This window comes from Zosterops lateralis, assembly GCF_965231275.1.
Source record: "Zosterops lateralis genome assembly, chromosome: 5".
In the NCBI taxonomy this organism is placed as follows: Eukaryota; Metazoa; Chordata; class Aves; order Passeriformes; family Zosteropidae; genus Zosterops; species Zosterops lateralis.
In genome coordinates this window covers 55,511,975-55,528,420 of record NC_139766.1, presented here as the reverse complement: position 1 = coordinate 55,528,420, position 16,446 = coordinate 55,511,975, and the positions used below count along the sequence as shown (strand labels likewise).

The following is a 16,446-nucleotide window of genomic DNA, read 5'->3' as shown; positions in this document are numbered from 1 at the left end:
GGGTCACTGAAAAACTTTGTGAGGGTCTGGATAGTAACAGCAACATAAAAAAAAAAATCTAATTCTCTACTTTTATAATTTAGTGCTGGTTGCTTTTCAGTGTAAAGTCTTTACCATAAAACCTGCATGTTTGTGAACACAGTAATAGAAATCCAGGCTCTGCTCCTGCCCACATTGCTGGGCTGACAGCTCCAGATTGTCTCATATCTTCATTTCATTTAATTGCATTGTAGGGGAGCTGCAGGTTGCCAGTATTGACCAAAGGAGGTCTCAGCAGGATGGAGTGGCCCTGGTTGACAGGGGTAATGAGATGAACATATTGAGCCATCCTCCATCCCTGGCACCCATGGGGGTTTCTGTGAGGGATGGCAGGTTCAGGAGCTCTGAGGCCTGGGAGTTGTTGCACATCACCTGCCACACAGGCAGGGTTAGGCACACAGCCTGTCCCAGAAGGTCAGGGAGACTCCCCTAGGAAATGGCTAGACTAATCTTGTGTCCCCACAGTGATAGGAGCTGAGTGATCTGACTTGGTTTCTTCATCACTGCAGTGAGCTGCTTTTGACCCTTGCTTGGCAGAGGCCTTCCCATGAAATGGTAGTAACTAGGTCCATGCCTTGTCACCCAGGGCTTTAGAAGATCCTGATGCCATTACCTCAAGAATTCTGCAGTCTGACTCATAATGTGGCAACTTGGGAGTTCCACTTTGGAAAAGTAAATGACAATAAAGATACTCCTGTAACATGCTCCAGCCCCACATGCAGAGAGTGCTGGAAGTGTGTTGAAATTTTGCCACTTGAACACATGAAAGCCACCTGTGGTGGCTGTGCTGAGGTTTCAAAACTCGTCTTCTCCAGGGATAGCCATGACATTTGAAAGACATTTCCAAGTCCATTGACAGCTGTGGGGATGATAGCCAGGAGGGGTAGCTGCAGCACACAGCTAGCAGAATGCCTGCTTCTGTGCATTAAAACCAGCATTCTCAGTCATGTTTCAATTCCCTGGCTGGCTGGTGTGTTCCAGGCACACCTGATGTCAGTCCACCTTTGGTTCTAGTGATGGCCGGTGGGAGAAGGGAGGGGAACTAGCAGTAAACTCTATTCTCTATGTCATAATATTTCTAATGTTGGTGTTCTTGTCTTTATGTCTATGCATTCTTTAGCTATGAGGATAACAGACCCTTCATCAAGTAAGAATGACCTGAATGGCTGATAAATTTCATTTATCAGTGTGGTCTCATGAACCAGCTGTCAGATCAATATTGAAAAATCATTAAAGCTTCTGTCATTCGCTTTTGAGGCAGAAGAGCAAACTGTGCGGGAAAATGGTCAGGCATACAGCTAAGGTGCAGAGTAAATGTGCTGCATGTGTATTGCCAACCAATTGTCACCTTATTTGCTTTATATTCCTTAATTGGATGTTACTTGAATTCAAGTATCCAAGTTAATCCTGTGTAGTACAGACTTGTTCTACCAACAGCAACCTCTGGTCCACTGTGCACTGTCACTGGGATTGCTTTATGGTTGTATAAATACAGAAGCAAATTTTCAGAAAGGTGTGTGGCTGCTATTCTCCATCATTCCCTTTCTAGTTAATGAGAGTAGTGCAAGTAAATCTGTGTGCATTGCTGCATTGGAGATTCTTTACTCATTGGAGTACCTCCTAATTGTCCCTAATTGTAAAGCGCTGATTTTCAAATGCACCAAAAAACAGATATTTTTTTGTTACTTTATTGCAATAAAATTTCACTACTGGAAAGAAAAGTTATGAAAAAGCAGCAGCAAGTCTGTACAATGAAGAAGAGAAAAACCTCAAGCTGCACCAAAAAAAAAGCAAACCAAAACCAAACCAAAACCCAAACCTGTGAAGAAAGCCAAAAATGCCTAGAAATTACACAGGGCATCCTTGCTCTATCTCCTGCAACCAAAAAAGTAACGTGCAGTAGCACAAAATAGAAGCAAATCAGTTTTGCAGTAGACTTTCAGTTTGTTCTTCTGGTGAAGAGTCCTTTGTGTTTGTTCTTTCAGCACCATTCCCATGTTCTCTTTCATCGCTTGGTTCTGTTTTTTTCTGCGGATGCGGGATGGAGCTATTCATAGTAATCTCCACATCTTCTTTATTGCCGGGTCTTGTTTTCTGAGGCACAACACTGTTGATGCGTGCAGTTTGCACTGTTGGGGGTCTTCTAACCCACAGATTCCTTTCCATCACTGAAGGTAGCTTATCTTCACTAAATAACTGTTTCTTTCCTGCACACCTCTGCAACCAAAGGCTCTTTAATCAGATTCAAGAATGGGCTGTGCTTCAGAGCACAATACTTTTCCGATACCCAGGGAATAATTTTTAAAATACTCTGGAAATAAAAGAAGATTTTTTTGGGGGATGAGAAAAGAGGAAAGAGGAAAAAAATTAAAAGGGGGTTTTCCACTTAATTTCTTCTCTTTCTTTTTGTAAAAAAGAAAATTAATTGTATTTCATTAATTGGTATGCAACTAGGACAATAGCATGCTCTCACTGATGGTGGAATCCTGGGGAGAAAAATGTCCCAAGTGACTAAAGCTGTAAACTTTATCTAGTGGCTACCTTTCTGAAGGATTGTGAGAGTGTATTTTCAATTTGCATCACAGTAAATATTTATTAGTGGGATTGACTGGAAATGCTTCAAAGGAGCTGTTCTGGTCTGCTAGGTACATAATAGTGATTTTTAAAGAACTGTCTTAATAAGCAGTTACCTTAGGGAGCTCTTCTGGTCATGTGGTTAAATAATACATATTTTATAAACTTCAGTGGAAGACTTTATGTTGCATTTTCATTCTAATACCTAAAGAAAAAAAAAAAAAAAAAAAAAACAAAAACAAACAACAAAATACTTGAATACAACATTGGTATGCTTTTGTGTATGACAAGCCCTGCTAAAAGGAAAAGGATTCAAGGCTGTAGCTGCTGTGGCATCTCTGTAGAGACAGATTGTCTGTCTGACCTCTGCAGGACTCCTTTGTCTCCCCAGGTTGCTGCTGCTTCATCTTTCTCCCCCTTGCCCCATGCTCTGCTTAATAGATGGAAGCCCAAACATGCCCAAATACAGGCCACATTCTCACAAGGGAGGCAGACAAGGAAGCAGAGGTGCTGGCTCATTGCAGTCTCATCTGATTTGGGATATAGAAGGGCTAAACAGGGAGGAAGGGGTGCAAAGATTGGATATCAGTGTGTTCATTTTTACAATGTTGCACCTAATAACAGGAGACTGCAGAAGAAAACCAAAGCCTTCAGGTAAACGGAAAACAGATATTCAAGGTGCTGCTTGCTTCCCAGCAAGAAGTTGACTCCCCTCCCCCCTGCAGCAGCAATTCCTTTAAAATTGTAGGTAATACATCATGTGAAAACTAGACTAGGAGCAGGACAGAGTTCCTGTACTGCTTCTCACACTTCATCTCTTGTCCTAGTATTTGAAGGTCAGTCTTTGAGAAGGTAATTTAGGAGATGACTAAATGTTATTTAGCAGGGTAACATGGAATACCATCTCAGGAAAGCTGAAAGCTCTGCCATCCCAGCAGAGCTTCCAGCTTTCCTGAAAACACCAAAAAAACCTAACATGCAGCAGTCATCCCATGTACCCAGCTCTGTTGTCCAGACAGAAAGTCAGTGGGAGAAAGCAGGCAAAAACCTCCTGCTCCCCCTATTTGCCAACATTTGGGGCGAAGCAGTGGCTACACCTCTACTCCCACTGCCCTTCTGATGTGAAGCAAGTGATAATCTTAGTTTTGCAGCCCATGTGAAGAAGGATTGCCCCTTCTTTTCTCCAGGCAGAAGTGTGGCAGCAGCTATCGCGTTAGCAAATGTGTGTGAATGCCTGTACGAGTACACACACTTCCCCTCATTGCAGGGAGGAAGAAGTGTGAAGCAGCATTGCAAAGAACATCATTGTGTAGAGTGGAGCTGGCAAGGAGGGAAGGCTTGCCCACCTGCCTGTAGCTGTTTATCTGGCTTACAGGCATATGGGAGACTAGCTAAAATGCAGCAATACATGTGTCTTGGTGTTAAGAGTAAATAAAGAAGCTAATCCAGCTGGCAGTCCTGTGAAACCAGTGGACACTAAAAAAAGTGACAATCTGAGTTGTCATTTCATTCAGTTTATTTTCTTTTTCTCCATTTGCAGAAATAACATCTACATGTCATTTACATGCACACTGCTTTTACATATTTAAAAAAGGAAAGAGACGTGGTTACAAATGTGCTTTGGTTGTGATAAATTTCTATGCTCATAACACTTCCATTTCCTTGTATTTCCTCAAGCTTGAAGATTTGTAAACTGTATTCAGCTTGAAGACAAAAGCTCCTTCTGATTTATTTTGATATGCTATTTTCTTTTTGCTAAAACCAGGGGCAAAATCTTCCTGCCTGTAGACACGTGCCTTCTTTTGTGTGGATGAAAAACCAATCCCATTCTTTTTTTCTTTTCTTCTTTTTTTTTTTTTTTTTTTTTTTTTTTTTTTTTTTTTTTTTTTTTTTTTTTTATGTTGTTTTGTTTTGTTTTTTTGGTTTTTTTTTTTTGTTTTTTGTTTCTCCTAACAGGTCCTGGGTTATAGGTGCAATAGCCCTACTCTGCCTATTAGGACTGACCTGGGCATTCGGACTCATGTATATTAATGAAAGCACAGTCATCATGGCGTATCTCTTCACCATATTCAATTCTCTGCAGGGAATGTTTATATTCATTTTCCATTGTGTCCTCCAGAAAAAGGTAAGACAGACGTTTCCCAGCAGCAAGAGAGGTGGTAACGAGGTGTTTTGTTGCCTAACAACCACAGCATAGCATCCTCTGTGTGCCCTGATTTTGTATCACACAGATTTATCTCTGTGCACCTAGTAAGGGTGGTATTTAGGCTGGGAACCAGCCCCATGTTGGAGAACGAGGTTCTAACAAGGACGTGTGGCAGTAGCATTTCAGCAGCCTGGCAGATGTGTCAGAGGCAAGGGAAAAGGCAGCTGTCAGTTTGCAGGGCCCTGTAACAGGGCTTTGCCTGCTGTCAGCCAGATTCTCCTTCCTTGTATGTCAGTGTGAGAGGGGAGAGAATCCATGAGCATCCAGAAAGTGCTCACGTGGCTGAATGCTCACAGCAAAGTGGAGCTTTACATCCTCATTTGCAGTCCCTGCAGGAAATTACCCCTTTCTGTGGCAGCACATGTGGGTTGATGGGATGTAATAGGGGCTGCTTCCCCTACTTTTTTAATAACTGAAGGGCCTGTGCTCTGCAGCGGTTCATTAGCCTTTGTATTGCTTGGGTTTGATACAGTGTTTTGGAAATCTTCCTCAAAGCAAGCACAGCAAGTGCTTCTTGGTGGAAATTGAAGTATGCCCCAATTAACGTTTGCAAGTTAACAGTGAAGTAACTCAGATAAACTCTGGAGGGGAAAAAGAAAAACCCAACAGAATAAAAATTCTGTGTTTATGTAGATCAAATTTACAGCCTCTGACAATCAGTAATAAGTATTTTTAAAAACCTTTTTGTTTTCTATTTAGATTCAGTAGTACAGAGCTCACCAATTCTGTGCATGTCTGCTGATAATTTGCTATGTACACCTTAGTTTCAAAGGGCAGTTTACTGAACTAATAAACATAGGGAAGAGTTTATATTTACCCCAGTTTCTCAGGGTAACCAGTATCTTTTGGTGAAATGGCTTATTGAGTAAAGTCAGGTCTGTGTTGAGATCTGTCCTCCATCTGATGATAGCCACAGGCTTGCTCCTCTGTTATTCACATTTTCCTATGTAGTCAAAGGGAGATCTGACCCATGAAAACATAATCAAAATTCATCATAAAAGGTGAGCTCTGCAAGTGATGTCTCTGGAAGGATCCGCAGAGCTGTGTGTAAATGTCATTCTTGAAACCAAAGGAAGACTTTTGAGGTTAAGGATTTTGTCCTTGTTGCATCTCAAATTTGTCCATCCTAAGAAGCTTTAAAGCTTTATCTAGATGCAACTTCCTGCTGATCCCAAACTTTTCAGAAAGAGAGTTTCCAGGCAAGATGATAGTAAGAGTGTAGGAAGCATCACCCTTGTTTACTAAACCTGCAGGTCCCTTGCTGTGAGGAGTTTAAATTTCTGCACCATTCTGACTGGTACATCCTCTCACCTTCAATGCACCCCACATTGAAGGGGTCAGTCCTTAACCCAACACCCCTGTACTGCTCCACAGCCTCCTGGCTCATGGGATTCTCAGTCAGCATGACAGAACCATTCTCTTTTCTGTCTTAAGCCAATTTACACCCTTAAACTACCACCGATGACTGCAGAATTGTTCCTGATTTACAGCTGTACAGAGGGAAGGAGAATACCACTGGTACCTTGCTGTGGGGTGGATGCATCTCTCTGACCTAAGAGCTGAGGGAGATACTCTTTAAGAGAAGAAAAAAAAAAGTCTTTCCTTTCCTATCTATCATGGCCTAGAAAATCGGCAAAATGCTGCAGAGAGGCAAGCAGTGGGTGGCTAATTAAAGCAATTGAATTATTTTCTCTCAGCAAAGGATTGATTAGGCACTCGAGCATATTGGGCACTTGTGGTATGTGTTTGTCTCAAGCGCTTAAGGAAGAGCCTAATGAAAAAACTGTAATTTGCTATTTAAACTGTTGTTTCACAGAGTTGTGAATGCTCATGGAGAGTTTGGCAAAATTTTTACGGCTAACCATGTGCTTCAAGGAATTTAAACTGGTGTTTTGGACATGCATGATGGTTTGGGGGCTTTTTTGTGTCAAAGCGTAACATGACCCTCTTTTGGCTCTTCAGTACAGTCTGCTCACCTTCAGCCATGTCCCATCTGGTTTCTGGGTATTGCTGCCCGTAAAAAGTCACACCTGAAGCTTGGTGGAAGGTTAGATCCTGTCCAGAGACAGTCAGTGTAGTTCCTCTGAAGCAAAGGAGGTGGAGCGGGTTTGACTGCAATACCCCTTTAAAACATGACTGGCTTGCACAGTGCTGTGGAAAAGCAGGTTCCAGCCATCCCTGAGCATTGGGAATAATCTCTAATGCTGCTGGTTCCTCAAATTTCAATTTGACTGCAAGAAACATTTTTTGTATAAAAAATCAATATCTTTCATATGTTTCTCCTGGAATTCTTTTTTCTTAGTCCCCTGCCAGAAGCAATAACTTTTAGTACCTTGATGAGCCAATATGCTAGTTTATATCAAATCTACAACGACATTAATTTTCAGTCATGAATAGTGTACCTGCACTTTCTCCCATGCTCCTTTGATGTGCCTCCGAGGATGCTGTAACTGGCTGGTGCCAACTAGCAGCATTGCTGCATGGGAGCAGTCTCTTCTGACATCCTAAGCCACGAGCTCAGATGCAAGGGGTACTAGACTGCAAGGGGTACTTTCCCACACACTGCAGCAGATTTTGTTTTAACAAAACACTGAGGAAAAACCTGGGGCTGTGTTGGAAATCAGAAGGCAGTGGGCTGGAGAAGGAGCTACCTGCTAACCACTGCTGCTCTTTCCTTGGCTAGGTACGTAAAGAGTACGGAAAATGCCTGCGCACGCATTGCTGTAGTGGGAAAAGTACAGAGAGTTCTATCGGCTCAGGAAAAACCTCGGGGTCGAGGACACCTGGAAGATATTCCACAGGCTCACAGGTAACCCACGCTTTTTGTTTGTGTCCCAATGCCATGCCAAGACCCTTCCCAGCTCTTCTGGGAGGAGAGCTCATCTCGACACCAAAGGATCTGTCTTAGGTCTCTCCCCAGTGCACCTGCAGAGATTTCTCTCACTTCCAGACCTGAACTCAACACAGTGGGTTCACCTGAGAAGTGATGGCAATTCAATGCCTCTCCAAGAACCTTCTAAATAGTTCTGTTGGGAATAAAAAGTCCAAACTTGCCTTCCAGAGGCAGGTGGGTGGTTATCACCTGAGGTGTCTTGCCTGCTCTCCATGGGAAGCAGAAGGTGGGAGTATTTTATCAGCTATTCTGCATTTCAGTACATCCCTTAATCAGGAGCTGAAGGTTGTCACTATTAACTATTAACATGTACAAGAACGATGCTGTGTTCTTCTTGTAAAAAAAAAATTAAAAGCTACAAGTGTCTTGTAGCAGACTTCCCAGTGAAAGAGCTGGCTTTCTGACATTCAGTGGTTTTGTCTGTTCAGTGCCTCACACAATTTGTCTTAGTTTATAGATCTTTTAGGCCAAGCCACTGGGGTCAGACTGTCTCACTAAGATACTAGCTTTTGTTGCCTTTGGTCACCTGAAAATTCAGGTTTTGTGTAGTTTGCACACTTAGCAGTTTTGGAGCTAACTTGTGTGTAGAGATGCAGATTTATGTACGGAAGAGTTCATATAAAATGAAGAAGCTTATTTCTTAATCAATAGAAACCAAACATAAATATATTCAGTATTAGTAATGGAAGTAATTATACATGACAGTTCCACTATTAAATTATAAAAGACATGCAGCGAGTAACAGCTTATAACTTTCCAGGAAAACCTAATTTGCAATTTATGTCTTGGAGCACATCATTATTTATTTGCATTGGTTTCCAAGATGTCATCCAAAAGCTCCACTTTGGTGCTCTCATAGGTCTGGTAGCTATGCAGAACAAATAAAAGTGATAGAATAGATTAGAATAGAATAGAATAGAATCAAATCCCAATAATATCCAAAACTCACAATATCCAGCAGCATTTAGGTGGCTGATTTGAAAACCTCTAGTGTTACATAACTTAGCTGCTGTGCTGGTGTCCTCCTCTCCAGGAAGAGTTGACATAATGGTCCCCCCCATCTCACCAGTCCCAGCACAAGAGACCAAGCCCTTTTGAGGGTGAACTGAGTCTTCCAGCAGCAGTCCACTTGTGGCAGATGAGGTTTGAGGCACCAGGGAAGATTATTTTTTCTGCAGAAGCATGCCCCTGGAAGGATAAAAGTTCCTTAAGGCCTGTTGTAGCCAGGAGAAACCTCTTACAGGGGATGAAGAATAGATAGGGATCAGTCTGAGTTGTTGAAAACATCTGGCTCCTAATTTTAAATAGAGAAGGCCATGAGGAGGAAAGCTTCTAAGATCCCTTTGTTCTCTGAGAAGCACATAGAAAACAGAATAATTAATCTACAGTGGATCATGTCAAAGAAATACAATAAATTAAATGTCCAGGTGAAAAATAATTACTGTAAAAGGGCATGGGCCTCATGTCACATGGTACTTCCATTTATAGAGGGCTAATGCATGATTGAGAGATGCTGTTAATGCTGGTTAATGAGTAATCTAGGACTTTTCAGCCTGGGACCATATGATTAAGTCTTGGCAGATCTCTCGTGGGTAAAATCTCGTGGGTAAAAATGGATAGTACTGGATTTTTGGCACTTAAGAAAAACATTGTATGTCACAGTGGAAAAAAGGCTTCCCAGTCCCCACACCACCTAGAATCACTTTCACACAGCCAGGGAAAACATCCATCAGAGTCACAGATGTGAGGTGAGGGAGTTTCCCTGGGACACCTGGGTTCTCCGGTCATCTTCATGCCGGTATTGGGATTGAACTGCTCACAAGATGCATTTGGCTGATTTTTTGATATTTTGCAAGGTCTACTTGGGGAGGAGTGAAGCAGTGAGGTAAATGCCACAGAGGGAGATACTTCACAGCATATTTGAGGAACAAAACAGAAGGCCAACATATTCAGGACACTTTTGCCAGTAGCAGAAGCTATACCACAGATGGCAAAACCATCACAGATTTTTCATTATGGGAACAGAAGTCATTCATTTGTGGGGGATTTTTTTTGCCCCGCCTAAAATCCCCAAGATGGAAAATAGCTATAGAAAACTTCTGTTCATTCAGGGACACCAACATGTAAATCAAGTCTTCTGTCACACTTCACAAAAAATAAGAAAGAATTTGTCTGAGTATGAGAAGCACATGTTCCTCTGTGTGTAGGTTATTTTTCCATTATTTGGTGCTATGTTGATAAACCTGTAGCTGGCATGGAGTCTGAGTTTCTCTCAGGCATAATTTTTTTAAAAAAAATTAAATTAAGATGTAAGCAATTCAGTTATACACTTTTTCTTTGAGCTAGGCATTTATATTACAAAGTAAGTCTGGCAGGGTCTGGCATGCATGAGGCAGGTTACAACGAAACAGCAACTGCTTGCTTACAGCTGGCTAGAAGCAAGTCTCATCCTGAGCTAGACATGCCAGCAGCCATCTTTAGCGAGGCAGAAAGAAACCTCTCTACAGCTGCTAAAAATTCATTGCCTGCTGTGCTTCAATCCCTCTTCAGAGCCGGATTCGTAGGATGTGGAATGACACAGTTCGAAAGCAGTCCGAGTCTTCCTTTATTACCGGAGATATAAACAGTTCAGCTTCACTCAACAGAGGTAATTATAAACTATTTTTCATATCTCTAACTCTTCTGATGGCTTTAAGGACTCCGAAATGTGTTGCCTCTTTGCCCCCTGCCTTTTCCTCTCACTCCTAATGTCACTGGACCCTTTTCTACCACCCAAAAAATGTTACAGTGATAAATGGGAGGAGGTTTTATGGTGGTTGTTGCCTTCTTTTTATTTTCTTTCTTTATTTCTACACGTGCACGTTCAAGAATTGTAATTTCTGGAAGGAAGTTAGGAAAAGTGAAAGAGAGAAATGAAATAAAGTTGAAATTTCCCCTTTCCCTCAGAAAGCTGCTAGTGCCAGAAGTTGCTGACGTGTCAGGCCTCGTTGCTGACAGTGGAAATGGGCCATTGCAGAACTGTACAGCCTATGTTAAGCATCACAGGAGTCCTGATTGTCCTGCATATGTAGCAATACTGTCATCTTTACAGAAGCAAAAGTGAACAGCAGAACATAGATGTAAGGAAAAACTGTGCTTGGAACAAAATTGTCTGTGTTGGTGTTGATATACCTAGTTTGAAGAACTGACTGATGTGAACTTTATAGACATCTGCGGAGGAAAGGCTATCAGAAACGTATATGCCAAACAAAATGTGGTGTCTGGCACAAGAGGAAATATGAACAGCTTTTTTAAACCAAGTGTTTTTCAGGGAGTTGTAGGAAAGCGGCAGTAAGAGAATACCAGAAAAAGAGCCTCAAAAATTGTTTCCTTTATCTTCCAGTACAGCTACTTTGTGAATTAACCTTGAGCAACCAGATGCCAAACTCTGTTTTGTATTATCTGTCCAGTTGATACTAAAAATCAAACATATTTTGAGTCCTGATTGTTGGTCTGCAAAGCTCAACTGAGAATTGAGTTGAGACTTTGGTTCCTATTCGGTTTTTTATTCTCACAGAATTCCCACTGTTTTTAGGGTGAGTTTTGCCAGAAGATAGGCTTGAAGGATTTTCACTGTGCTGAGTAATATTGACTGCTGAGTGCTGGGGGAGCAAGGGGTACATGATTCTGTTCTCTGAACATTATACATAGTTCCCAAATCAGTGCAAAGGGGGAAGGCAGTGTAACATGGAACCATACTGTTCTTTAAGTCACTGGTCGTTTTTATGTCAGGATATTTTCCCTTTGCACTGAAGATTCATTACTAAAGTTAACTATAAGACTCCATTACTGCAAATGCCTGATTTATCCACATACTCTGCCCTCACATGTCTCTCTGTCTCTGCATTACAGACTGCAGAGCAGCAGCCAGACTTCTCTGGGTCTAATATAGGGGGGAATTGGTTGTCACACAAAGGTTCCAGCAGGAGCCACTGTTTCCCTCAGCCATCCCACTGCTCCATCTCAATGGCAGACCAAAAGGTGTTATGCATGAAATGTTTGCTCCTTTAGTTAGCACAGAACTTGAACTTGCTCTCTGATGCAGCTGAGGTTACCACAGAATGTGTTTTAGCAAACAGAATCTTCTGGGCTTGCTAGCAAAAGAAAAGTATCTCTCCTTTTTTGGTTGTGCATTTTTTTTGTGCTAAGAGGGAAGTATGACTGTCAACTGGGACAAGTGAAGAGGTTTCAAGTGGACAGTCTTCATCCCAGTGTGGTGAGAGCCTGTTACTAGATGTGCCTGTTATTTAAAGGTCAGTTGGGAAATGAACTGCCGGGGAAGCATCTTCAATGCAGGTTTCATCCAGCTTTTTTCCTTGTGTAATACTGGATGAGGTGAGTCACCTGAAGGGCCTGAATCTCTCTACTGACTACAGAAGCAGCCTAAGTGTCTTAAAGGGAAGCCTTTTAGGTGGAACACTGAAGTGACTTGAGTAAGTTTTACAATTCTACAGTCATCCTCCTTCTTTTTTACACAGGCAGGCACAGTAATTGTTGTTGTTGTGTTTTGGGGTTTTTTTCCTGGTAAACAGGAGTATTTGCAAAGTGGAGGTTAAAAGCATTTCTATGGGAGATGACATCTCCAAAGCAGCAGGTGGTCAGTTCCATATGGAAATACACCTGACATCAACAGTAATCCCGGTTGCATGGTACTCCAGGTATTTCTCCCTTTATCCTGTTTTTATTTCAGCTGAAAAGCAACATTCATAGTCTTAGAGCTTTCCATAGAGAAAACTCTCCAGAGAACTACAGCCTGAACAGAGAAGAGGGGCAATGTGTTTTTCACGGTTCTTATCTTACTCTTAATATTTACATATATATTCATCTTTAAAGGAGCTGCTTCATTAATGTTTTATTCACAAGCATGCTAGTGAGGCTCGGAGGATTCAAATGTGAGCCTTGAACTATATGGTCAGTAGCTTTTACTGTCTGAGGCTGACACAACTGGGTCCCATTCCTGTTCAAAACTCCCACTCTGGCCCCTGCAGCCTAGACACCTTTTGCACAAAATTAACTGTATCATCCAAAGTTAAACATTCTGTGTGTGCTGGCGTTTTCCCCAGAGCCTTTGGAGAGGATTCCGTGTTCTAAAACAGAAAGAAAATGATCCTTTGTTCTCAGAATTGTCCTAGTATCGAGGTCCTGGAGTTTAATTTCACTTCTCCATGTCCTGGGCCAGCACTGAGTTTTCATGTTTCTGCTGGGGGAGCAGAAAGCAGTGAGACATTCTCTAACTGGGGCACTGTCTCATTGAAACCTGTTTTTTTTCCCCTGATACTATTCATCATATTCATAGCCCCCTGCCACATGATAACATCCCAGACAAGACTGGTCTAGCTATCCTGTATATTTCCTGTATGATGACTGGCATTTCTGTATGACATCTCATCCCTTCTTCCTTCATGAACCTCCTGGGCTTCGGTCTGGAATGTGGTGTCTGTGTTAGCACATCCCTCCTTCAGACATACAGCTATGTCTTTCTCTGATTCAGCAGCTAACACACTGCTTATGGCTCTTTTCAGCTCCATATTCTCTTTTATCTACTATTCCCCCCTCTCCCTGCCAAAGTAATTGACCATAATGTAACTTTTCTTATTCTTGTTTATCACACCAGGAATTTCAGGCATAACCCCAAACTTGCCTGATGTAATGTGTTCTGTAATGAAAACTTTACTCTGTCCTAAGGCATACAAGACTATTTCAGATACTTCCTGAAGGTAGCGTCTAATTACTGATTAATAAAAAGTATGTCTAGCTTTGTTTCCCCTTGCTGCTCATTATGGCTTAGTAGTTATGTGGATTTGGGGTTGTTATACCACTGAAATCAGGAGGAAGGGAAGAGAAACTGGCTGTGGATTTCCTTTTTTACTGTCAAATGAAGAGCATGCCTGTCCACCCCATGAACATGGTCTCAGTTTCAGGATCCAGGGGGATTCCTGCTCCTTACACTCTCACTCTGCAACTCTGTCCAATTTTTCACACCCTGGGTCTGGCTGCATACTTCTGGCATGTATTTCACATTCAACCTGTGCTCTATGTTTCTTTTCCTAGTGCTGAAAACTTCAGAGGTGTAAAAGCTGAACCAAACTGATTACCTCATAAGTAGGAAAAAGAAGTTTCCCTTTGCCTGCACAGTGTTTGATGTGTGATCTTAATGCAGGCACTTGAATGCAGTCCTGAAAAAGTAGTACAAAAGGAATGCATGTAGGATGGACTGTTTGCTGGAGTTTAGTACTTTTAAGGCTGAAAAGTGTATGAAGTAAATGAAGGAAAAGCAACAGAGCTTGCCTGAGTTTGGGGTATATCCAGCTGGCCACCTCAGAATCATGAGGGATGGGTCTCTTGGCACCTTCAGAGTGTTAATGTCAAAAAGCTCTAGGATAGCTCAGCCAGCCTTGCAAGCAGTCATAGCATGAAGCAGCAATGTGACACCAGCCTATTTTTATCCATGTCTTAGGTGAGAGGCAATAAAGTAATTACTGTCTCTCTTTGGATATGAGACAATTGGGAAAGAAAAAAATCATCATGAACTATGTGGTACATTGTTACCCTTCAGGTTTTCAGGCAGATGGTGATATGATGTGCGTGATTTTTTTTTTCAGGGGAAAAGTGGAAGTTATCTGTTAAAGGACTGTTTCTTGTTTTGGTAAGGCTCAAGAACAGCAGAGACAAAGGACTTTGTCGCTGGTACAAGGCAGTGCTTTGTTAAAAATGTGTTCAGATGGAGTTGTGTATATCAATTCAAGTTAGCACATAGTAAGTTTTCCCTCTTCAGGGAAATAATTGGGCTGGAGGTAAAGCCACCAGTTTTCATAGAGAATAGAAACTGCTCCAGAAATGTGTTGTGTTGGGTCAGGTGCTGTTCTGCTGTGCTCTGACTCTTAGCTTATAAACTAGACAGCAAATTTAATAATTTATCCCAATAGCAGTCCTGCTCTATGTACACCTCTTGTCTTTTGGATATATAGATATATAGATAGATATATGCTTTATGTCCATCCACCCCCAAAGTACTGCTCACCATCCCTACCACCATCATCCATGGAGGTCTCCTGGAGGGGCTTCTTGGTGATCTGCATTGCTGCTCCACTTGTCTGAAAGAAAAGAAACAGCAGGGAGCTGTAAGAGCAGAGCTGTTTCATGAGGGAGAACACCTGGGAGCTGAGGGGCAGTCAACACAATCCAAACTCTCAGTGATGGTTCATTGTGCCTGGGGATTAAGCCAAGAGGCAGAGCCCTGGACAAGGTGAGGAGATGAACCTGGTCCAGGGTTCAGCCCAGACCACCAGGAGATACTGGCAGGGACAGGGGTGGAAAATGAGCTACAACCCCGGTCCAAGATCCAGCCAGGAGACAGACACAAGGCAGGGTGCCTAGAGCAGGGTTGTGGCTTCCTGGTGGGTCTCATTGAGATCACTGAGGCCTACAGGGGTCATAAGGACCTCAAAAGTTGTTGCAGATTGGAGCCCAGGACCCCTGGCAGCTCTTACTGAAGGATGGTGAGTCTTAAATACAGAGTCATCCATGTGGCCCTAAGGGTCCATTCATGAGGGAGCAGACCCTTGCCAGCAAACCCCATCAGAATCATCACAAAGCCCTCAGATGCCCAGTATTGGCACAACAGATATTATCCCTGACTAGGAAGGCCGTGATCATTCCCTGTTTACTTCCATGCAAATAGGCTGAAATGGGAAATAAAAATTAGAGTATTGAGGTTTGTCCCTCCCCTTTGCTTTTTCTTCCCAAATGCATAAGTGCCGTTGCATGTTTCCTCTTCTGGGTAGCGTTCCAGAATAAATACTTGATTTCCCTTTGCTTTATTATTTCTCCTCTGTGTTTTTATATCAACCACGAAGACTTAATCTGAAACACACACAGGAAAAAGGGAAATTATTGCTACTGTTTTCAGAAGTAATCAGTTTAATGTCAAATTCATGTGGATTTCTTCATAATGAACAGAACAAATTGAGCTCAAATTCAAACAGTGGGAATCTGAGTCAGAGAGGAAAATTAAAATGAAGAACATTAATATCCTGATTTCTAACCCAACTGAGACCTGATTGTTTCCTAAATGAAATCTCCCATCAAATTCCTTCCACCCACCCAAAAATATAATTAAGCTGTGATTTCCATGCTGAAATCGTATCTGCATTGTGAATTCAGTGGGGACAACTGTGTGTTGCAGAATTATTTTCAGATGGATACGTTTTCCCGCATTTTTTGGAAGCAGTTATTTAGAAAACACCAGTAGAAGGTTAAATTCTTCCTTTGGTAGGAGACTGTCACTCTGTAAGACAGGAAGGAGATATAAGTTAGTACTGAGGCAGTGCAATGAATTGGGTTTGGTCACCAAATCTGCCCTTTCTGCTGAGAGATGAGGGCTGCTGGATGTGTCTCAGTGTTGCAAGATCAAGAACTTTCAATTCAGCTGTCTGCAGGAGTGGTGGTTTTTTCCCAGCAGTGAAAATGGGGGAATTTGGTGTGGTAGAAAGCACAGGCAAGCAGGGGAGGAGGGAGAAAGAAAAAAAAAAAGAAAGGAGCAGAACTGGATTCCCCAGGAATCTCAAACCCCATTCCTGGTACACTTCAAAGTGCAATTGTTGCTCATTATAACCCATTTGCCAATACTGACTCCTCGCTGCCTAGATAAAGCAGAGAGAAGGTGGAAATTTGGACAGTGAAAGTGCTACTGTTG

General features: G+C 42.1%; 1 protein-coding gene across 15 annotated transcripts in view; it reads left to right on the top strand.

Annotated features, from left to right (window-relative positions):
- Nucleotides 1–16,446, top strand: part of ADGRL3 (adhesion G protein-coupled receptor L3) — a 491,337-nt gene that overhangs the window by 447,248 nt on the left and 27,643 nt on the right. For all 15 annotated transcript variants that reach the window (XM_083862079.1, XM_083862080.1, XM_083862078.1 and 12 more), the window contains 3 exons: nt 4,570–4,738; nt 7,503–7,628; nt 10,263–10,359. In XM_083862079.1, coding sequence (XP_083718205.1) covers nt 4,570–4,738; nt 7,503–7,628; nt 10,263–10,359 — 392 coding nt within the window. The remainder of the gene's footprint in view (nt 1–4,569; nt 4,739–7,502; nt 7,629–10,262; nt 10,360–16,446) is intronic.